The sequence below is a fragment of the Strix uralensis genome, chromosome 23, assembly GCF_047716275.1.
Source record: "Strix uralensis isolate ZFMK-TIS-50842 chromosome 23, bStrUra1, whole genome shotgun sequence".
Lineage (NCBI taxonomy): Eukaryota > Metazoa > Chordata > Aves > Strigiformes > Strigidae > Strix > Strix uralensis.
In genome coordinates this window covers 7246077-7269404 of record NC_133994.1, presented here as the reverse complement: position 1 = coordinate 7269404, position 23328 = coordinate 7246077, and the positions used below count along the sequence as shown (strand labels likewise).

Genomic DNA, 23328 nt, shown 5'->3' with positions numbered 1-23328 from the left:
GGACACCTCTGTGTTAGGCATAACATAAGCATAATACCAGAGGACAGTCACTGCCTTAGTCGATCTACCTTAAATATGAACTTAGGTAGCAGATCGAGATAGAGGGAGGATATCAAGGAGACAGTATCGTTCCAGCAGTGGAAACACAGCAGTAATGGTGTAACTCAACTCCTCCAGAGGGTTCACACGGGTGATCCTCCAAAGGAGAAGGAATTAGTTTTCCAGATATTTTTATTGGGTTCCCTCCGAGTTTTTGAAGCAGTACAAAAGAAATCACAAAGGTGCTTGTTTGCAAATGCAAGCAGTGGGTGCATGAGTGGACTAAAGGAGACTGTGGTGGTTGGGGTAGTGATCTACCACGAGGTTCAGCTCTTATGCTTTAGCGTAAGTGGCAGAGCTGGGGAACACGTATCAGTGACCTGCTAGGAAAACCCCATTTTTCAGCAGTGTCCTGAATCAGCGAAGCATTGCTGACCCTTCCTTTTGCTCTGAGCTGGCTGGGTTTTGTTGCTTTTCCCCCCTACCACAACATCCTGACAATAAGAAATAAACTTTTCCCTCATCCCCCACCCCACCCTTGCCTTTGTAAATGGGACTGGTGCAAATTCTGGCACGCCAGCTCCAGTAGGCAGCTGTATGCAATGCGTACTGTGTCTTAACTGCTCTGAGCGTCCAGCCTATAGCCCACCCACAGTGAAATGCTTAACTGAGATTGAAGCTAAATGGGAACACAGTTTATGGAAATTCAGCTGTGGATCGCCGTTTCTCTTGTGACTTCTGGCTGTCAGCACTTAGCTGTATAGCACTGCTAGCTCTTTAGGGCTGGATGTTCCTTGTGGTGGTGGATACCCACCTCCTGTAGCTTATAAAGATGCTGAGAAAGTTGTTGGTGGCTAATAAATCACTCCTCATCTATAGTCTTTATTGGTAGTGCTTGTAAAGACTCCAGCTCTGGGTTAGGAGTGTATGCCCCTTCCTAGAAAAGGTCATGCCCTTATCAGTTCAAATTCAGTTCATAAATCTCCTGTTGTATGAAGGAGTGTGTTTCTTTTTAGAAGTTTTAGAAGGTATTCTTCTTTCCCCTTGGTGCTGCACTTGGAAGTTGTTAGTAGTGACTAACAGCTTAACCCAAACCCATCACCAATCCCATGAGCCATGTGTTCCCTGAGGATTTAGTCCAGTTGTGATAGACAGCACCTCAGTTTTCTCCCCTGTAAAATGGAAATGGTGCTACTCTCTCTACTTGGTCATGGATTTAAGACCTACTTCATTCCCGGGTAAAAATCAACTCTGTGCAGTCAAGCAGCATATATTGTGGGACACCGCAGTTCACTACCCAGCTGCGCTGACTGAATCACGCTCCACAGTTCACAAAATACTTTGAAGATGCTGGAAGAACAAGGTAGAGGTGTGCTATGGAAGGTGAGTGCTTCAAACCAGGTAAAAGTGTGCTGGGGAAGGGGAGTGTTTCTACACCTTCTTATCCACCCTTTCATTTCTTGCAGTCACCTGCTTCTCTGTCCCCAAACTCCTGCGCCTTCTCTCCAGGACAATGTGCTATAGCACAGAGCAATAAGGGAGAAAGGGCTGGAGTTATCAGTGGAGTAAGGGAACAGGAGGCTTAGGCTGAAGGTAACTGCCATGGGTTGTGAAATCTCTCTCTTCAGCAGCCGCTTTCTAGGTTCAAAGGTTGACTGAGGCCACATGAGAAGAAAATTATTTCATGTCCTAATGGCTCCGTGGCAGATTTGCAAAACAGTGGCAGTCTGGGGTCTGTGGATGCCGTGTCTCCCACAGGAGTCAGTATAATGCTTTGTATTATCTGTAATTTCCATTCATTATCTAGAAGTAGATATCAAATGGTGTCAGACGGATAATTGCTATCTGGTGGGATGCTATGTAAATGGAAAAGTGGAGCAATGTAGATTTTGAGATAGTCAAATGTAAAGTTTGACACTGAGACACAACAAATGCTGATCATACCTAGAGATCACAAGGGCTTAGGGGTTACAAAACCCCAGGACCTGAAGGGTTTGCTGCCAACAGGGAGAGGCATAATGAGAAGCAATGGCTGGAGGCCACTTGACCCACGCAGGTGAGCAGCGAGGTGCTGAATTATAAGCAGAGAGACTGAGATAAGCCAGGAGAGGAATGGGTGGATTTTTCAACTCCTGATGTCTTAAATGTAAGTTACTGTGCTCCACCTGGGAGTGACTGGGTGAAATCAAATGACCTGTAACACACATGGATTCATATCAGATGATCTAACTGTTCTTCTTGGCCATAATTTCTTTTAAACTTCCAAGGCCATAAAGGTTGACTGCATTGTTCCTGGTCTCTGTCCCATCGCTTAATCTGGCATGAACTAAATGCAGAAATTTTCAGCTCAAGGACCCTGTTTGTTGGACACTCCCTGAAGATGTCCCTGGCATGGTTCTCAGACAGAAGACAACCTAATTTCTACAGCGATCATTGCTGCTTTGTTCTTCCAGCTCCTCCCTTTTGGACTGTTTTCCTTGGTTTTGTTTGAGGGAACTGCTGATGGTGTGTGCTTCCCCCCACTCCTTTTTCCGGGCACAGGGCCCGGTTTTTGTTTAATTCTCTCTGAAGATTACATGGTTTCGTAGATAACCTGTCGAGAGTTGGGGTATTTTGTATGTCAATAAATGCATCTTTGAATGATGGATGGAAGCCTGGGGCTGGAACTGCAGGAGTGTTTGTGGGCTGGGACTGGAGATGCACTGGAAAGACTCTATGGGAAAGTCTGCATAGTCCTGCTGTCTGCACCACGTCAGACAGAACAGAGAAAGTGAATTTACTGGGTTCTTTTAAGGCCTGCGAAATAATTCCCTTAAATCTTTGGGAGCATCCTAGTAGGCGACATGCTTGTGGGAGGCTCTAGTTTACTATCTGCTAAGTTGTGGATTTTATATCCATATTAGGTATAAATAGAGGTAGGCTGGCAGATAGAGGAGGTCATTGTGACTCCTCTGAGCACAGGATGAGCCTATAATTATTTAACTGAGGCTTCAGTGTTAACTCTTGTCATACATTGGAGCAGCCACTGAGGCAGCCCCTGTTACCAAAATTAAAAACAAAATGATGAAAAATTGGTCCAGTGCTAGCATGGGTGTCTCAGCATGTTCAAGAAAGCAGCGGCCAGTTTCATTCAGTTCCTCACCAGCTGCAACAGTATTACCTGCTTCACAAACTCAAAAATCACCATTCTGCTTCAGGGCAGGAGGAGAGGGAGGCAGTGAAAGCAGATTTCTCAGGGTCCCACATTTCTAGGATTTGATGAGCCACACCCTCTAAAATACGAAAATCGTCACCTTAAGGATTATATTTGCATTTGTCTTCTGTAAAGCGGGGGGGGACTGGGAGCAGAGGAGTTTAATCTGTTAGTGAATACATATATATACACATTATTTTTTCATTTAAAAAGATGCTGAGTCTCTCTTGCAGTCACAGGACTTCAGAAACTGGCACTTTGAGACTTCTGGTTTTGGGTGCTTTTCTTAAAGGCCAGAGAGTTTGTGCACGAGCCTCTTCCCATGCAACAGCAGCAGAGTATTGCTCTGGGCTGAGTCACCCCGTTTCAGGCGGGTGCTGGTTTCCTTTCAGTAATGTGCAAAATGTTCCCTGCACACATGTGTATGTTCTAAGTTTGTACTGCTGGTTGACAGTTTGTAGGCGCTTCAGTGCCAGAGCTGTCTCTAAACACATACAAGCACCTATTGTGACGAGGCCCTGAGCTTGGCTAGTGCTGCAAGAAAAATAATTAATGTAATAAGAGTTTCTAAGCGATTGCAGCAGGGGGAAGTTGTGCAGCAGAAAATAAGATGGTTATCAGAGGAGATTTAGCTGGTCCTAATGGTGTCAGAGGAAACTGGTATTTTTGAAGTAGAAAGAACTGTTTGCACTCATAGGAAAGAGGGCACCTGCAAATGAAGCCCAACAGCTTCTTCCCAGCCCTCCCTGATAGAAACTGCTCCTGCAGACATGAACTGAATAGGAGAAGGATTTTGCATGACCTGAGTTGCTGGGGAAGCAAGGGAGGGAGGGACAAAGGGGCCTAGAGAGCCTGGGAGCAGGGAGCGATTGGGCAAGGTGGAAAATAAAGTGATTAAACACACTTGGACTTGCTCAGAGATGGGAGGGGTACATTTTTTTTACTGCTGCCCCAGGGCCCCAAAATGCATTGGCACGGCACTACAGAGAAACCACTAATCCCAGTCACCAAGGGGAGGGAACGGGACTTTCTCGTTGCCTCCTGCTCGCGGAGCGTTTGGACCCCTGTCGAAGGAAAGGCTGATGGGATTAGAGGAAACAGCTGGCTCGAGTCTTACCCTGCGGGAGCTCGCATTCTCGGGACTCGGGAAGAGAGGAGCGCCCCGCTGCCGAGTCGCATTCCAGGTCATTTGCTGAGCCCAGATGTTTTCTAATGAGCTCTATGATAAATCCCTTTCCTTTACTACCGAGCACAGTCCCTGCCAGCCAGGTCTGTCCCTAGATTTCTCTTTCTACACATGGCCAGGCAAGTCAGGCTTTGCAGTTCAAGCCAGCTAGCCTAATTACCGCTAGGACTTGTGCCTTTCCGCTTTGCCTACGCAAAGGGCTTCAGCACAGAGCTCAAATCTGTTATCCTAAAGCTGTGGCCTGATTCCTCCCATGGCTGAACCTGCCCCTCCAGCCTCTCCTTACCTCTGTCATTAAGCCAGATGCAGCGCTCAGGGTGGATTGACCTGGTGGCCTGAACGAGCAGTAAAGTGCTGTTGTACCTCTGTGCTTTGGGTGAATCTTAAAAAGCAAGAATGGGATTTGTAAGGACTGCTCCATCCTTGCCCGTGGGTGCTGGAACTACCCAGATGTGAGAGTCACACGCTGGCAGCGACGGGAGGATGCGCTCCTCACATCCTACCTGCCACCACTGTCCCCTCCCTTCACCTACCCGAGATGGTGATGGGAAATCACCCCCCAGCTTTTTTTTCTTTGCCTCTGTCTCCTGGCATGAGTACTGGTCCCTTCACCTCGAGCATGTACGCCCTTACACACGGCAATTTGGGGTCCTGAGCTGTTATCTTGGAGGTGTCTTAGGGCTTATTTAGGAGTCAAGAATAAGGAGTTCAACTCCAGCAGGTGACAATCCAGTGAGAGAAGGGAGGTGATAACGGGCCACCTTTATTCCAGGGAGCTGCAATGTGATTTTTTGTGCCCTTTTACAAAGATACAGAGAGGCGAAGGGAATCGACTGATCTGCGACGGGGCAGGGGAGTCCGTGGCAGACACAGATATCAGTCCCCCAAATCCCTCCTGGGTCATGCCAGGGGGTTTAGCCCTTGAGAGCGCTTCTCTGGACCCTATGCAGTATGTCTCAGGGATGGTGAACAAAACACAAGTCGCTGGGGGAGAGACGGAGTGAGGGCCCAGCTGTGAGGATGTGTGAAGGGCAATTCCCTCGTCGCTCCCTGCAGCCCTTTGCGGATACTCACGCTCTCGCTCGCTCCTTCTCCAGCTGCCTTTCCCTTGCATATGTTTTCTAGCATCCAGCTATGGGCAGGGAGCCTTGGAATCTGCGTTAAGACACAAATAAAAGGAATAGTTTTATTTTTAACTTCCAAATACACCCTTCTAATTCTCACGCCCACAGTTCCTAGTCGTGTCCTGACAAGCGGGGAGCCCCTGGCACTGTGGGCGTTTGTCAGCAGGCCCAAAACAGCAACAGCGGGCGAGGGAGGGAAGCTCCTGGAGACCAGGGAGCAGGTTTGTGCTGTGTCTCAGTGCACGAAAGCCTTGGTGATCCAGCAGCAGGGGAAAGGGCTGAGGGGGGAGGCAGGGGTGGGTGTGGGGACATTTTGGGCAAGGCTCCGTGCACCTGTGTTTTCATACGGTGTCTGTCTGTGGTGGAAAACAACAGGCTGATGAAACGGGCTGTCGTCGGGGGGGCTGAGAGTGGAGAGTTGTGTCGTACTAACCCACGTGTCGCACCGCTCGGTGTGAAAACGGCAGCGTGGTTTGGCACATTTGGTGTTTTAGGGGCGGACAGCAAGCTCCCCAGAGCCTGCGGGGAGCGGGAGCTGGTAAAGGAGGGGGGGATGTGGAGCAAGAGTCTAAAAATGCTGCTGAAGCCAGCGACCCTGGCTAGGGGTGAGGCGCCTGACCGCTGAGGATGGCTCCTTCCCTGCTGGTGTTGCCTCCCTCCTCTCCCTCCCGGCTGCAGAGCGGCTGCCTCTAGCCTGTGCCTGAGCCAGTGTCTGTCCAAATGACATCTGCAGGCATCAGGTCTTCACTCCTTGTGCTGGCTGCGATACCGCATTGCCAGAGAGGAAGGGGAAGAGTGTTGGCCCTGGGCTTTGACAGCCTCTCAGCAGCTTCTTTCATCCCCCAGCCAGCCTGCTCTGTCATACAGCACCTCTGCCTGTTTCTTCTGACACCAGAAAACTTGAACTCTGCTCCTTGTGCCTCCCCACCCCCAGATTTAGATTTCTGTGTTTCCCTCTTCTGCTGTTTGGCTGTTTACAGAGCTGCAACACGAATAGTAGGAAGCAGCGCGTGAGCTGCACGCCGGCTCCCATGTCTGCATGCAGCCGGGCGCTCCACTCAGTAATCACACCCCAGTGCTGAGGATCCCCCAAAAACCATCAAAATACTGAACCATGGACCTGAACCACTTGGGTGAATTTCATCCGTGGTCTGTTGCTTTGTAGCTGGTCGTGTCTGCATCTTATTTTTCCTCATTTATCCACAGACCTGAGAACTTGCTTCCCAGCCTCTCCTGCCTCCTCTTTCACTTGTATTCTTCAGAATAAAATAGCCTCCTGTGCAGGAGCTCACTGCTGGTCATGCTGGCCACGAGGAGCAGGTAGAGATTAGTCAAAAGCCCAAGTTCAGCAGTGGGTGAAACTGCTGGGAGATTAGAATTCAGGCTCCTGATGGGGTGTGTGGTCATGGTGAAAGCCTGCTCCTTTGTCTGGTGTTGGCCCTTTTGGGGCAACAGCACAGTTCAGGGCCGGGTAGGCATCTAGCAGGATAAGTGATGTGGAAGCAGGTTTTTGCCATCTGATTTACAAAATCCTATTGTCCTGGAGCTGGAAGGCACCGAGCAGCGGGAAACCGTTCCTTTGCTGGCAGGCTGCAGCCTCCTTCAGCTAAGAGCCAGCCCCACAGCTTGCTCTCCTCGCCTCTCCCAGGACCACTGCCAGGGCAGTACCAACACTCCTCTCAGCGCAGCTCTTGCTTTCCTCCCATCTCCTCTTCCCGCTTCTCTGATCTCGATGCGAATCTTCACACAAGCAGGAGCCAGCAAAGCCCATCCGAGCCTTGCAGGTATCTTTTGATTTGGGTAGTGCCGTGCCAGTGTTTAATGTGGAGGCCTCCATTAGATTAATTGTGCTTTTACAGAACCAGAGCCCTTCCGGTCTGCAACAATTATTGTAAGTGAAAGATAACGATGAATGGTGCTTCACGGGGATTGTGTTTGGCTGTTAGTTTTTTTATGGGAAGGGGAAAGAGAGAAAGAAAAAGAAAAGAAGAGAGAAAGATGAGATAGGGGAAGGGAAAAGAAAAAGAAAAAAGAAAAGACCATCCTCTGTGGTGTTGGAGAACTTTCCCAAAGGCTCCCCTGCGGCTAGGGCTCAACCCCAAGCACACTCTATCAAGTATGATGTTTAAATAGGAACTGTTTGCGTTCAGTGAGCCAAATCCAGACGTTGTTTAGGTCACTGCAGGAGCAAACGCTGGCGAGGTACCTTCGGCCGCCGCTCTTCTCTTGCAGACGCGGCGTTTCGAGGGCCGCGCGTTGCCCGCGGGCGCTCCCCGGTAGCCTTTAGCACTTGCCGGGGGCTCCATCGCCCAGGACGGGCGGTCTAGGGGTGAGCTCCGCACCCGCTGCCCCCCGTGGGGGTTTGTGGCTCGTCCCCGCGGCTGCGAGGGGGGAGAGGAAAGGGGGTGGGGGGGGGCTGCGCTTTCCGGGGCCGCTCGGGGCTCCCCGCACCGCCCCAGACACCGGCGGGGCGGGCGGGCGCTGCAGCCGCCGCTCCCCTCCCTCCCTCCCTCCTCCCTGTCTCCTTTCCCCTCCTCTCGTCCCCGTCCCCCCCCCCGTTCCCCGTCCCCCCCCCCCCCCGCCAGCCCCGATTGTGCAATCGCGAGCGGCGGGGCCGGCGGCACCGCCCGGAGCCCGGCACCGGGGGGAGGAGGCGGCCGCTCCCGCCCGCCCCGCGCCTCCCCGGGCCGCGGCGCCCAGGATGCGGCAGCCGCCGGGCACGGCGGGGCTGTAACCGCCCGCCCCGGAGCCCATGGGATGTGCCCGCCGTCGCCTGGGTGGTGAGTACCCCTTGGCTTTGTGTCTCCCCCCCGCCGCCGCCTTCCCCCCCCCCCTCCACACGGAGCCGACCTGTTTCTTTTTCTCCGCCGCTGATCAGCACCAGATTTTCCGTCTCTTTTCCTCTCCCTTCCCTTCTCCTCCCCCGCCCCCCCCCCCCGGTGATGGATGGCCGGGAGGATGAGAATATTGCCACGGGCAGAAATCAGTTGCAGATGAGGCGGACTTCGGGGGATCTGCCGTGCAAGCGTTAAAGTATTTCCACCGCCGCTTTCGCTCAAATAAAATAAAAGAATAGGATATGGGGAGCCGCGCTTTATCGGTTGCACATCTGTGGTACAGAGTCCTTCCCATCTATTTTGCGTTTGGAACAAAAAAGTGCAGAGGAAAGAAGGGGAACGTTCAGTATCTCGATTAACTGCAGCGCCAGAGGACGTGTAGCAGTTCGGGTATCATAAAGGAAGGGAATTTTCCTGATGGCAAGGCAGTAAACTTTTGTTACTGGAGAAGTTTGCACTGGGGATGAATTTACATCCTTGTATCCTACAAATAGGTTTTGTGCTTACTGGAATATTACAAAGGCTTATATCTGTTACATCTCGACCTGTTTCTTGACATAGTATTTTGTAACATAGTATTTCAGTTTGTCCAAGTATTTGCGGCTGTTTATTTGTTACATACAGTCATCTCTGCCTGTTATGCACAGTGAGGATTTCTGTTTCTCTAAGGATGTTTGGGGACAGAACATGCTTCAGCTCATTTTCAGGCTGCATTAAAGTTGATCCGGACAATCAATCCCTTCTTGCCCACTAACATTTCTCTTACAAGGGCACTCTTACGAGAAACTCAGGCTCTGCTCCGCAATCTTAACTTTTACGTGTAGGATTAACCCCACCAAATCGAAAATTCAGCCTGTGTGAAGTGTTTGTGGATTTGGGGCACCATAGCTTTGCCATGCAGGTTTTTTGGGAAAAATCCCTACTGAAACAAGTGAGAAAGATCCTTAGTGATATGGCAAGGCCCAGGTTTTCCCTTGTATTTTTAGCCTAAGAACTTAACGTCCTCTTGGCAATGTCCAACCAGCCAAAAATCAGCTGCATACAATGGGCACTTTTGCTTTTTGAAGGCAGTCTCCCATCTCGGAAAAGGCAGCTCGCCTCAAATTTGCAAACCGCAGGATGGGAAATGGAATTTGCCTTCAGTATAAAAATCCCAAGTGTTTGCAAACAGCCCTGAGAAGAATCTGGGCTCTTGGCTTGACCTCTCGGCACTGAATTCCAGCTTGGGGAGTTTGCGGTCTTGCAAAAAGGGCGAACGAGCAAAGTCTTCCTGAGTGCCCGGTTGTCTTTCCGGAGAGAGTAAAACAGTCAAGCTGGAGGGAATTTTGGGTGCCCAGGAACTGCAGGATTGGGCCCTGAGCCAAAATGCTTTTAAAGTAGCCTTGAAGACCTGCCCGTATTGGAGTAACTTTGCTCGCGGCGTGTGTTGGCATCGCCGAGGTCGTGTTAAGCTGGTATAGTCGTGGGAAACCTGCCCGAGAAGCCGAGCAAACTCCCGGGCAGTTATTCCTCCCCAGGCTCTGTGCCGTTCCCATTCCGGTGTTAGCAAAACCTCCCCCGGCTCCCGTATCGTAGCTGCAGTGACCGCGGGGCAGGCAGAGCCGAGGACTTGCTCTGTCCTAGGGCCTTGCTCCTGCTCTTTTTTATTGAAGTCTGCTGGAAAAACCCCCCTCCGCTTAGTCACCCAGGCTCGGAGATCCCCTGCGATAAAGCAAGGACCAGAGTACCGGCGGATCCAGCACAGCTTAGGGCAAAGAAACCTCTCAGCTGATCAAATCAGACTCTTAAAAACCTGAGCAGCTGATAAAATCTTTTGGGGGAGGACTGGAGTGGGAATGAGGGGTGGTCTGTCCCCCGCGCCTCCCGTTAGCACTGGCAGGAGCGGTGCTTGCCGTTTGCCCAGACCTTTGTTTCTCGCACAGCGCTGTTTAGGGAGGGAGAGACACGGGGCGGTGGGGGCCAGGGCTTTCCTGGGTGTAAATTAGCACCAGTGGTGGGAACAGAGCAACCCAACACTCAGTTCTACCAGTTGGGCTGGGCCGGGCCGCTACCCCCATTCCAGCCAAGATTTCAATCCGTTGGAGTAGAGCTTTGGAAATGGCGTCAGGATCGGGCCCTCGCTTTGGTCACTCTCTCAGATGTGGCTTAAGCCTCCTCCTTCTCTGATGCAGAGCTCAGATGACTTGTCCAGACCGGCATTCAGTTCACAGCTTGGTTTCGCTGTGGTTACTGGGCCCAATCCTGCAGTTTTAGGAGAGACCGTCTAAAAGTCAAGTGTGAGGTCAGCCCCTGGCACGTCTGGTAGTAATTGAAAATACCCAACTGGGCTGGGAGCTGTTACGTTACCCCCGAAAGCCTCTGGCCCTGCAGTGCCACATGTTTTAATGCTTCAGTATTGGAGATACTGCAGTCAGTGCCGTGGGTCAGCAGCACAGACGTTGGGGTTTATGGCATCAAAACTGCGAAGGCTGGTGCAGTGTAAAGCAGAGATTAAAAAAGAGCGTGAAACAGCACTCAAGTCAACTGGATTTCTGCTGGTGGTGCCAGGATATGGCCTAAATGGGTGTAAAGGGAGAGGGAAACAGCAAGAAGGATCCTGAACCATCACTGAAAGATCCACAGCTTCAGCCTCAAACCCCTTTCTCCTTCCCTCTTTCCCCCTCTTGCTCCAGCAGCTGGGAACCTGATCCTGCAAGCGTAACCCCGCTGCGTAGGACAGGGCTTGATTTTTTATGCAAGTTTGGTAATGAATGACCGAGCAAGCCGAAAGCCAGCGTGGTTGGCATTTGAGACAACTCCCATCTCTGACTGCAGGATGGCCTTACGCGGCGTGTGTGCTAAATTAAAAAAATAATAATCCTGGTGGCCACTATGTACTAGAACTGGTTTTATCTGGTTCCAGTTATGCTTGTTTTGAGTAAGACGAGCGGTGCCAGATTCTGATCTCATTTGCACCAGTGGAGTCATTTGGAGGAGCCGGTCCCAGTTTACCTCACTCGTAAGTGAAAGCAGAACTGGGCCTGCTGGGAGAAGCGCTCCCCGGGGAAATCGCTGGTGCCTGCGTGCAAATCAAACACGGGTAAAAGTGAACGACTCTTGGGACCCTTCCCAGAGGCGGTGCGGATTTTACCGCCGGCCCTGGGGAAGCTGTTTTCACCGAAAAAGGAGGGGAGAGGCTGCGGCTTCAGCTGCAGAGGGAAACGGTGTGACTGTGTGGTGCAGAGCGAGCCAGGTGCTCGCCGTCGGCGAGTGAGAGTGGTCAGGCTCTCGATTAGCGATGCCGTGGCGGAGGGAAAGACAGCCCCTTTCCACGCTGGGTGGGAAGCTGCTTGTGGGGGTTAGGGCCAGCTTTAGAGAGAGCAGCCCAGCTGGAGGGCAGCAGTCACAGAGCTCTTGCACGGGATTTTCAAAGGGGTTTGGATCCGCCGTCCCCGTTTGGACACCGGTGGCCCTCCAGCGTGGCCAGAGCTCCAGCTGATACCCTCGGCCCCAGCCGGGCTGCCCGCGCCGGGGGCTCTGCCCGCTGCTCGCAGCAGCGTGTGGGACGGCTGTGTGGGAAACACCAGCTCCAGGGAAAACGCAGGAGGGAGTCGAGCCTCCTTCAGGTCCAGACATGCGAGCGAGGCCTCTGGCTGAAACGCTGCTAACAGCTGTGTTTGAAAGTGCCTATTTCTCATATTATCTGCAACGCGCTCGGCTACGACCTACCGCTGGGGACTGTTCTAGCCAAAGCATGTGGCAGACTAGTCCTTCCTTGCGCAGGGTCTCAGGCAGCCTGGACGCTCTCCCTTTCCCTAGTTTGCCGAGGCACCGCAGTCCTGCTGCTCCCCAAAACTGCTGGAGGCTCGTACCAGGCTTGTTTTGCAGGTCCCCCACGCAGCTGATCCTTGCTCCCAGCCCTCTTGCCCCGCTGCTCGTAGGGGCTGAGGAGCCCTGCATTTCGAGCAGGTGCTTGAAGAAGACAGGGAGTGGAGGGTGGTGTGGGGCCAGGATATCTTCCTGTGCTTTAGATTGATGCATTTTCCTGGCCGTGGTTGTTCTTAATGCTGAAGAAATTGAGCAATTGAAATAAATTACCAGAAACTGTTTATACTGCTCTCAGACCATTAGTGTGTCCCTTTTCCAGCAGAGCTCCTTTAGGACCCCATTCTAAGCCTATCTAAGTCCATAGGTAGCTTTTTGTAGGTAAAAGGGCTTGGATTTTTTTTTTCCAGCTGCATAAAATGAGTTTCTCAAGTGCTCAGTGCATGCTCAAGAAGCCAGATTTAAACTCCCAATGTACCAAAGTCTTTTGAAATTCTGTCCAAAGTGGGAAGGGGAGAGGGCTTTAAAAATGCTGCATTGCTTTTCTGTGTTTCTGCTTTATTTCTGTGAATCGCTCAACCATGCTTGAGTGGAAATTAATATGTTACGGAAAGGGAAGCTCTAACATCTCCTGCTTTTGAAAGGAGCAGAGACAGCCAGATCCACAGTGAGAAATGACACGGCTTTTGCTCCATTATCAAAAAGTTTTTCTGTTGCATGTTAAGTATCAAATGTCTCCTATGGTAGTTCCTTTTTTATTTTTTTTTGTAATTTCTTCCCAAATTTTGCAGCTCAGCGAAGCAAGACTGAAGCTCTCAGCTCAGAAGAGACTTCTGTGTTCAGTTTAGCACCCATCTGTCTTGCTGTCCTGAAGAATTACCTCTAGACATTTTCAGTGCATAGTTCTTTTCCCTCTCCCCTGGTGATATTGTTACATCGATCAGATTAATTTGGGCTATTGCAGGCACAACAGTAGAGTTCCTAAAAGAGTGTTGTACTTTGTATTTTTTGCAACCAAATTGAAAAATGTAAAGTTTAGCTAAATGCGAATTGCAGAAAAGGGAAAGGTATTAAATAAGGACAAGTATGGAATAAAATCAGTTAGTTTTGATACTTTTTTTCAGTCACGGTGACTTTTCAGGTTTTCGCTGTTTAGATTTAAACTTTTCCTGCTAATAATGCTGGCTTATAATATTTTTTGTTCCATGTAAGCAAATACTATTTGAATTGAGATTCCTAAGAGGCAATTCCCTGTAGTATTCAGAAGTTACTCTACAGACAAAATCCTGTGTCTGAGGAGAGCCATGCCCTGAATCTTTATGGGACAGATACATGTTTCTTTCCAGTTGCCACCAAATCAGACATTTACTGTGGCTTTGCTTCCTTTTAGGTGCCTAAATAATCAGTTGCCTTTTAGCGTTTAACAGCTCCCTGCAACGAGATCGCTCCTGGCCACCTCCCCGCACCGGAGTGATCCCACCCGAGTCCTGGGAGAGCTTTCTCTTCCCCAGGCAGCCCCTGCCCTGCAGCAGGGTGTCCTTGCACGACTCCCCCACCGCACAGCTGCGTCCCGGCCTGACTCCCACCAGCCCTGCGGCGCAGCGTTTCCCCCGAGCACCTTCCTGCATCGTGTGGGGCAAGGGCTGTTGGCAGCCATCCCTCCCCTCCTGCCCCGGGCAGCCTCATCCCTCAAAGGAAGCCAGGAGCTCCAAAGACCTCCCTGTGCTTTTCCACTCTCTCTGCACCCATCAGCTGGCTCGGCGTACGACGCTCCCCCGTCTCTGCTCTCACGAGCAGGGAAACTGAGGCATGGAGCAGTGTGCATCAGCAGCGTGTCTTTGGGGCCTCCTTTTCTCCCAGCAGCGCTGTGCAGCAGCTTTTCTCAGCAAAATGATACAAATAACTAGTTGAACACAAAGGCAGGACCCTGTGATTCCTGTCTAACACCAACTTGGGGTTGCTCGGGGCAGCTTGGCACGGTGTAGCTTGAGGTCCAGGCCAGGTGGGAAGCTGGCTGGCTGTATTCCAGGGAGGCAGGAGAGGAAGGTGGAGGCCCCAGCTCTGATCCAGACCAGGAGCTGAAACCTTCACCTTGGCCATCTCTGCTGAGATCTCATGCACCTCACACAAGGGCTTGAATCACTGGTTGCAGCACTGAGGTGAGGCCATTTCCAGGCTTTGTACCTCATTTTCCTTAGCCGCAGCGTGGAGCTGACACTATTTCTGTGCTGTATTTGTAGGCTTTGAGCCTTGCCTAAGCAATGTTTAAGTTTCGGGGTTTCTTGTCTCTCAGAACCTGGGATGCTGCATGTGTGGCCATGAGCACAATATACCTGTGTCTGTGCTTTTATGTGTTTGGCAAAATTGCAAGATCCTGGATAAGAAAAATACCTATAAATATATTAAACTACTCATGAAATGTTCCCCATGTCCACCTGCAGGCTTGTCTTGTATTATGGTGTAAACTTCCCACTGGAAAAAGAGGGTAAAACTGATTAGATCTTTTTTATTTTCCTCCAGAAGTGTTTGGTTTCCAAATGGCTGAGAACAGCTGTGGGCTGGATGGTGGGAACGGGGCCTCCGAGGTAATTCCCGTGATTGTCCTCCAGCCGATATAACGATGTAGATTTTCCCAGCTGCTTCCAGGCGTTGGCGGGGACTGTCCTGCTTGCGGGACTCCTGAGAGTCCCCGGGACTGCCGGGATGGGAGGAAGGAGCTCTTCTAGGTGACACAAAACATCTGAGCGTGCTACCACCAGCTCTCAAAACCGATGGCTCAGCCATCGGCCAGACTCCTGCCAGGCTCTCCGGGCCTCGCAGGGATGCTGAGCTGGTACAGCTGAGACCCATCAGCCTTGGACATTTTGCCCCTCAGCTCCTCGGGCATGGGGACAGGCTGGAAAAGGGCTCTGGGGCTGCTCACCACAAGCCTGCAGCTGTGCGTGTGCTGAGAAGTTGTTTGTCTCCGGAGTCCGGGATGTGCCAGGCTCAAAGGCTGAGTCATTTGATTTCTGAAATGCGTGCTGAAGGGATGGCGGAGGAAGCTGCCATACGGTTCCCTGCAGAGAGAGAGGGGGGAGACCCTCACGGGCTGATGGGTCTGCCGGAACTGAGCTGAACTTTCTGCTTGAAAAGCTTTGACTAGCAGGAAAAAAAATGTGCCCCGGTGCGGAGAAGAGAAAGAAGCCCCTGTGTGTGGGGAAATGCAGGCCAGGGCCGGGGTCAGCGCCGGGGAGCACACACTTGTTCCTTTAGGGGCTGCAATGTGTAATTTAGCTTGTCACAGAGGAATGTGCTCAATGCCTTTATTTAATCGGGAGTTTGCAAACCTGCTCGGGTGCCTTGTCTTCCTTTTTCCCTTCCCTTCCCAGCCCGGGGGAGAAGGAACACGGTGCTTTTGTCTCCGACCCTGTGGCTGCTGTCAGATGAATGGTTTTAGTGGCAGCTCTGTTCGCATGACTGGTTTGAACTATGCCAGCGAACATGCCGCGGTTGCGAGGAGGCTGTTTCCAGCCCCAGCTCCCTCCCAAACTCAGCTGCATCAGATGTTTTCCTAGGCACTGGCATAAACCTTGTTACTTACTAGAAATGTGGCCCTGCGGGTTCCAGGGCATTCTTGGGAGAAGGAAAACACCATGTGGATGTGGCCTGTTCAGGACTTAAAGTCAGTGGGGGATAGCAGTGCCCAGCACCCGAGTGCCCTGAAAAATGGGGTGAAGCTGCAATTGCTCCGACTCCGCAGAGGTACCTGGTTCCCCGGCTCGCTGATGGCCCCTCTGCAAACCGGAGCAGCGGCCGTGCTGCTAGGGGCCCTGGTTACAAAGACGTCCTTGCTCAGGAAAGGAGAGGGTTTAAGCATATGTTTAAGTGCTTTCCTGAATCCAGGCCAGGTCCTGTGCTTTAGCAGAGCAGTACCTCACTCATCTTCCTCTCGGTATCGGAGTGAGACAGATGCTGGGAGATGATCCGTCATGCCTCTGGCACCGGGTCTGCTCTGACCAGCGCTGCAGAAACACCTCCCTATCGAACACCTCCCTCCAGGAAAAGAAAAGGTTCCAGGGAAGCAGAGCTGTCAGCGCAGACAGATATGTTTGCCTCTTTGCTGCCGGGTAGAGGTGCATAGAAAGCTGGAAAAAAAACAGCCACCACCTTTCTTCGGAAAGAAGGAAATTGCTCTCTAATCAGGCATGTGGAAGTGAACTTGTGTATTGACTCCAGAGGAATTTCGGCTGTTCCCTCGGGGGCTGTGATTGCTGTTTGGGTCACATCCCAGCTCTGATCTCGGACTTGCCTTTGGGAGCAGGATTCCTCAGCACGGAGCTGCTGGCATTTGAGGAATGAGTGATGCTCCTTTCAGAAACCCAAGCAAACCAAGTGTGTGTTTGTGCAGCTTAGCCGTGTGCTCCTTAGCAGAAATTGCAGAATTCCCCCGCTGAAATGGAAAAAAAAATTCAGGGAGCAGAAGTAAGCCCTAAGAGGTGTCTTCGGGACAAATGCAGTTAACCACACGCTCTTATGAATGGCAGTGCAAGCTCGGGGGCTAAAACCCTCTGCTTATTTCAAACCAAGACCTTCAAACCCTGCTTTGTGCAGGTATTCTCAGCGGGGACCTGTGGGATTCACATGAACAAGTGCTGGGAGGATTAGGAAGCCAAGGATACAAATGTCTTGCTGTGTTAGACCATTACAGTTCCTCTATCACCAGGAAATAAGAAAATTTTGTAGAAACCCCACCTGATTCCTCCAGAGATCCCAAGGCCAGGGAATGAGGATGCCCTTTTCTGGCTGCCTTGGGTTGGAGGATGAGGAAGCATCTCTCTCTCACATCTCTCTTGATTCAGATCCAGGAGGTTGGGCTCAGTGGAGGGGTAACAGGGCAGAACCCTCTGCCCCATAATGACCTTAAAATATCAGAGCTGGAGCTGTGAGAGGTGCTTAGCAGGCCCATCTCAATCATGTAGATAAACGTGGTGGTCCTCCAGCTGAGGATGTGTTGGTGCCGACTGTGCAGATAGACTGAGTGACCAGGGAACGCCTGGCTGGGATCCCCAGCGCAGAGCTGCCTCTGACACCAGTGTCTGATAAACAAGGCGTTTTTTTTCCTCTCCTTCCCCAGCAAGTGTTAGAGGGCTGGGCCCAGGAGCCATGGGAATCCACAGGAGTCTTTCCAGTGTGGGCTTTGGATCTTCGTCTGGATAAATAAATAGAAGGAAATAACAAATAACACGGTTCTAACAAATATTTTAGAAAGTATAAATGTCTGCCTTTCACTGTGACTCCATCCAAACCCCACAAAGGAAAAAATTTCCCTATTTCTGTGATGCTTTTCCATCTGCCTTTCCCCAGTGATTGGGAGTGTTAATGCAGGCACCTTGGCTTGGGAACAGAGCTGGCCCGCAAGGAAACCCGGCGTGGGATTTCTCTGGGGTGGTAAGTAACCTTCTTGGCCGACCACCTTTGCGAGCGAGGTTTACACTTGCTATGAAAAGCACCCCCTTTGTCTGCAGACTGAGGTCCTGTCCTCAGAGTAACCGTTCGCTGAATTTGAGTGGCTCTATAAAAATAAATGCCGTACTGGTCTTTTCTGAGGGTTTCTGGACTGAGGTTTCCAGGTCTCCCCGCTTGCTGCTGCCTTGCAGCGACACCTGCCGCGCACTCCCAGGAGGAGAGCGGCTCCCCTTCCCGGGAAAGCCATCCCTCTCCTCTGGGAAGGCTCGCAGCAAGGCCAGCTTTGGCTCTCAAGGTGGGAGAAGAGGAAGTGGAGAAGCCTGCTCCTTCCTCAAATAAAAACATTTCTGCGGTCCGCGACTTCTCCAGCCTGGCTCGGCCTGTGGCGGTGACGCTTTTGTTTTGCAAACTTCTCCTAGCCCAGCTTTGGGTGGGAAATGATGAAAAGTCTGCTGTTGCTGCTGGCAGAGAGCTCGGGAGCAGGAATGCAGGTGTCTGCCTGCCCCAGAGCTGCTTTTGAACAGGGAAGAGGCAGCGCAGCGTGTCCTGCTCCCCGTGCGGTGTTCTGGGGAGATGAGGGTACCAGCACGCTGCGAGGACACATGCTTGTCGCAGCCAAGAACTGCCACGGGCTCAGAAAAACAGGTCTTCTTGCCTGTCTCCTTCCCTGCTAACGCTCTGCTCTCTGTCTGCAGTTGTAGGATTTTGGCAGAGCTGGCCATGATGTTATGGTTCGTGGTTGGGGCCCTCTTCCCAGCGCTGCTCCTGGCCGCGCCGCCCCCCATAAACAAGCTCGCCCTCTTCCCGGACAAGAGCGCTTGGTGCGAGGCCAAGAACATCACCCAGATCGTGGGGCACAGCGGCTGCGAGTCCAAGTCCATCCAGAACAGGTAGGGATGCAGCCTCAGCGCAGAGCTGGATACAGCTGATTTCCGTTTGCAGGTGGCACCGGAGTGGCTCTGGGGACTGTCACTCGCACAAGAAGCCAGGCACAATGTCCTGCCTTCAGCCTGTCTCCACGGAAGGTCAAACCTCCTTCTGCCAGGAAGAGCAGGCACCTCCCCTGAGCCCTCACCCCTGCTGTTGTCTTTGCAGGGCCTGCCTGGGACAGTGTTTCAGCTACAGCGTCCCCAACACCTTCCCTCAGTCCACAGAGTCCCTGGTTCACTGCGACTCCTGCATGCCAGCCCAGTCCATGTGGGAAATCGTGAGTATTCACCTGCTCCACGGTTCTTTCCACGGGGCCTCGCTCAGGGGTCTCAGGTCTGCTCTGCCACCGCTTTAGGGGAAGTCGTTCTCCTTTTCTGAGGTTTTCCCACTCGTAGTTTCCTTTCAGGGTGTCTCTCAGGTGACTGTACCCTGTCTCGAGATGCCTGGGTGGAAGGGGCTGCTGAAAGCAACGTGACTGCTGTGATGAATGATGCGTTTATCACTTTGTTTGCAGAAGCATCCCCCGTCAGTCCCTGCATTATTCATCCCTGTGCTCATCCCCTGTGCCTGTTCTCTCCACCACTCCCTTTGTCGCCTCCTCCCGCTTGGGAGTTTTTGCCTTCTTCAACATCCAGAAGCGCTTCCCACAGCCCATCTGCCCGTCCCCCTCAGAGCTCCCGGTTTCATGCCAGCGCTGATCCTGGCAGAGCCATAAACCAGGGAGCTGGCTTCAGCTCTGCCTTTGCTTTCAACTCACACATTTGGGCAGATGTTTTAGTCCGAACTCTCAGAGCTGCTCAGCAATGTGTCTCATGGGTGGCCTTTGCGGTTACCACCGATATTTCTGTGCCGGTAGTGCCTGGGAGCAGCGTCCCACTTGAGTCGGTGCGTTTTCCCCAGGTCTCTGCAGCTTGTGACCTTGCGAGAGGTCTCTTCCCTTGCAGACTGCCTGCGGAGCTGTGTCCGTGTGGGCAACGAGCCATCACTTCTGGCTTAAAGTCCCCCAAAATCTGCAGGGCATGGGGCAGGCCAGACCCATCCCTGGAGGGGTTTAAGAGTCGGGTTGACATGGCGCTGAGGGATATCACAGAATCACAGAATCATCTGGGTTGGAAAAGACCTTGAAGCTCCTCCAGTCCAACCATGAACCTCACACTGACCGTTCCCAACTCCACCAGATCCCTCAGCGCTGGGTCAACCCGACTCTTCAACCCCTCCAGGGATGGGGACTCCCCCCCTGCCCTGGGCAGCCCATTCCAACGCCCAACAACCCTTTCTGCAAAGAAATACTTCCTAAGAGCCAGTCTAAGATCTGGTGGAGTTGAGAACAGTCAGTGTGAGGTTCATGGTTGGACTGGATGATCTCCAAGGTCTTTTCCAACCTCGATGATTCTGTGATTCTGTGACCCACTGGCCATCCAGGCCACGCTCACTCCCTGTGTCCTCGTCCTTTCCACCCAGGTGACACTGGACTGTCCAGGCAACGACGAGATCCCCAGGGTTGACAAGCTGGTGGAGAAGATACTTCACTGTAGCTGCCAGGCTTGCGGGAAGGAGCCGAGCCACGAGGGAGCCCTGTTCAACGTCTACCTGAACGCGGAGGAGAATATGCCGGCCGAAGGTCCCAGCCCCCATCACTACGCCCACCACCAACAGGAGGTGGAAGAACCTCCTGCCTCCAGCCACCACCATCACGAGGAGGAGGCCGACGAGTGACCTGGCCCTTGCGGACTGTCCTGGCAGCCGGCAGCGCGGGCAGGGGGTGTGTGCGAGGGAGAGGGCCGGGGTTTGGGGAGGGAGGGGGGTGGTGGAGTCTTTCCTGTCTAATAGCTACCCTCACGCTTTGCTCTCCACGACACCCCGGGGCTGCAGGAACGTTTTGAGGCACAAGCAGGGCTGAGGGGCAGACGTGGGGCTGGAGCTGCGGGGCGAGAGAGGAGGGCTCGGCATTTTCTGATGCAAACTTACTTGCACATAATAATAATAATATATTGAGAGGAGCGGGAACCCGGACGTGGAGGGTTCGGCTGAGAGCTGGGCTCCCCAGGGGCTGTCTGCAGGCTCCTGAACCTCCTGTGGAGCCTTTGCTGAGTCCTTCTGGGTTTTTCTCTTGTAAACGGCTCGTACCTGGGGTGGAGGAAGAGGGGATGGACAAGAGATGCAGGTCTCCCCTGGGGTGCGCGGGACCAACATCATCCCTTCTTCCTCCTGCCTGCCCTGCCCGCCTGCCTGCAGACGCGTGGGCTCAGCGTGGACGCGCTGTTCCTCCTGGCACCCACTGAATCTTAAATTCAACCCCAAGCCCCTTGGTTTAGGCAGCTCTGGGGGAGCGTTTTACCCCAGGACGTGCCTCTGGGGCTGCGGGGAACCGTGGCGGTGAGAGCCCCGACCTTGGGGCCACCACGGAGCTCTCCGTGTCATGCCGCGGGCTCTGGGGCTTCACGTTTCGTGGCCCCGCAGGGGAAGGCCAAGAACAGGGGTGGCCTGGGGTGGGAGCCAGCCCCTTCCCCCCTCTCCCTGCTGCACTTTAACGGTGGTGGAGGGAGAAGGGGGGCGAGTGCCGGGATGCCGATGTACCTTTGCCAGGGACTGCTGACGCAGGGCTGGGGAGGCTTGGGGTGGGGGGATGGCCCTGGGCCCCTCCCGCTACCCCTTTCTCTCTGTTGTATAAAGCTGATTTCTTTGGCGCTGTCCTGACAAGAGCTTCCAGAGCTTGTAATCAATGCCTCCCCCTCCTTTTTTACAAGGGTGGTTTTATTTTTGTTTTTGTTTTTTTTTTTTTCTTAAATAAATTAGTTCTGACTTCCATTTCTCAGTGCTCTGATGCCTGGCTGGTTTTTGGCAGTGGGCTCCTCAGTGCTGACAGGGGGTGAGAGGCCGTTTCCAGCAGGACCCCGGATGCGACAGCAGCGCAGGAGGGTTCAGGGCACGGGAGAGCGACGGGTCCCTTTAGCTTTCTGCTGCGTTCAGATTGGGAGGAGGAGGGAGAGCCGCTAAAAGAAAAACCGACCCCAAATCCTCAGCATCTGGGCTGCAGGTGGTCACAGGGAGCCTGCGCGTCAGGCACGGTTCTACTCCAGAGAGTCGCTGCAGCCTGGAGGTTTAAGGGCTGTCGGGTCCCACTTGTGTGGGAAGTGCGTGGGGTCTCTGCGGGATCCCGCAACCTTTATCGGCTCTGTTGCCACTAGGTGACACTCTTGATCCAGCGTGTTTCGCGGCAGCCAGATGTTGGTGGCCTCCAGGAGCGGCCTCTGGACTGGAGGAAGGCGAACTTGGACATGGACGTGGACATCCCTTCGTGGGTGAGGAGGGGACCCAAACGCCTCCACTGGGTTATTTCCAAGGGTGTTTGGATCACGCGCGCCCTTGCAAACCTCTGGTCCCGCTGGTGCGTGGTTGTACCCTCGGAAACGATCAGCTGGTGCTCCCTGCACTGAGCCTAACCCCGGGGAAGGTCTCGTCTGCTGCCGGAGGGGCAGGAGGCTGCCACAACGAAGGGACGGGCTGAAAAGGAAGGACCCTGGCAGGGGTGGAGGTGTCCTGTGCATTAAGATAATTTTTTTAGGCTGTGAAGTGTGTCCTGCTAAGAATGGGAGCTTTACTGGAGAGCCAGGAGGCAGGAAAAGGTGGAGAAACCCAGGCTGTCACTGACCACCATCACGTGGCCCTTTTATTGGTGTACAGAGAAAACAGGAGCTGGATTTTGCAGGGGGACTGTTCCTATAAACTCCAGGAGCTGCAGTTCAGGGTTTGGAGCAGGATGCCTCTGCTCCCTTTGGACACAACCGGAGCTTCAGTGGAGGCAGGCAAGGGGAGGGCTGTTTTGCAGCTGAAAACACAAAGCTTGAAAGGTAGCTAGCCAGGCTCTGCCCTGAGGAGCCGTCCCGGTTAAAGGATGGAATGAGATCCTGAGCCTAGATTGTACGACTGCCTGGATGTCCTCACCGAGGTCTCTCAGCCTTCCAGTTTTACTCACCCCAGCTCACCAGCCCTTTCTCTGCCATGGTGACGTTTGGGTGGCTGTTGACAACCTGGTTTTGCTTTCCCTGCTAGTGGTACTGGCGAGCAGAGCTGGTGGAAACCATGATCCCCTGCAGATGTGTCCAGAAACGCAGCGCAGGGGAGAGAGCACAGAGGCCAGCAGAGCTGCCGGAGCAGAGAAGCTTTTGCAGGGGCAACGGTAGGATCTGGACCTCATTTTAAGGCAGGTTTTTTTTAAAAACATTTTGCTTCGATCAATTCAGATTCACTTCCCCAGCAAACGCATCCAAACCAGGCGTACAAAACCTCCCACATACCTCGTTGTGGAGGACACGCTCCCGATCCAACCTCCTTCTCTGAAGCAAAAACTCTGGAGATAAATGTTACCTGGAGATAAACTATCTGGAGATAAATGCTCCTAAGGTTGGGGTGCAGCGGGGCTGAGGAGGACGCACGGCTTTACGCTGAGGCGTGACTTCCTCGCCGAGCACCAGCGTGGGCCCAGCTGGGATAAATCTGTGCTGCTGCATTGATCTACCCGAGCTGGGGAGGCTGCCGCAGTGTGGGCTTGGGGTGGGTTTTCTTGCTTGTTCCCAGCACAGATGGGACGAGGAAATGAGGGTTTCCTGGTACAAGCGCTTTTCTAAAGAAACCTCCTGCTGCGATCAGAGCCTCGCGTGTGTGTGCTCTGCCCTGGGCCGCCTGCCAGGCCAGTGACGCAGAGGTGGCCGGGGAGGTTTGGCTGGGAGCATCCGAGGAGAGGGTCCTGGGGCAGCAGAGGGAGGG

The 23328-nt window shown here is 52.9% G+C and overlaps 1 protein-coding gene across 3 annotated transcripts; it reads left to right on the top strand.

The window, feature by feature from the left end:
* The first annotated feature begins 7304 nt into the window (after positions 1-7304).
* On the top strand, positions 7305-21369 carry NBL1 (NBL1, DAN family BMP antagonist). 3 transcript variants are annotated; one of them, XM_074892993.1, is made up of 5 exons: positions 8183-8322; positions 17530-17613; positions 18327-18521; positions 18727-18838; positions 20023-21369. In XM_074892993.1, exons 3-5 carry the CDS (start codon positions 18352-18354, stop codon positions 20275-20277), a joined length of 537 nt encoding a protein of 178 aa, XP_074749094.1. In that variant the 5' UTR covers positions 8183-8322; positions 17530-17613; positions 18327-18351; the 3' UTR covers positions 20278-21369. The 3 variants fall into 3 exon arrangements, with proteins under 3 accessions (XP_074749095.1, XP_074749093.1, XP_074749094.1); XM_074892994.1 differs by lacking the exons at positions 8183-8322; positions 17530-17613 and adding an exon at positions 7305-7326; XM_074892992.1 differs by lacking the exon at positions 17530-17613 and having other exon boundaries at positions 8162-8322.
* The last annotated feature ends 1959 nt before the right edge of the window (positions 21370-23328 follow it).

Coding starts and splice junctions, on each gene's coding strand:
- NBL1 (XM_074892992.1), top strand. CDS start 8,300: ATGTGCCCGCCGTCGCCTGGGTG. Junction 8,323..18,326: donor TGCCCGCCGTCGCCTGGGTG/GTGAGTACCCCT, acceptor CTCTGTCTGCAG/TTGTAGGATTTTGGCAGAGC. Junction 18,839..20,022: donor CCCAGTCCATGTGGGAAATC/GTGAGTATTCAC, acceptor CTTTCCACCCAG/GTGACACTGGACTGTCCAGG.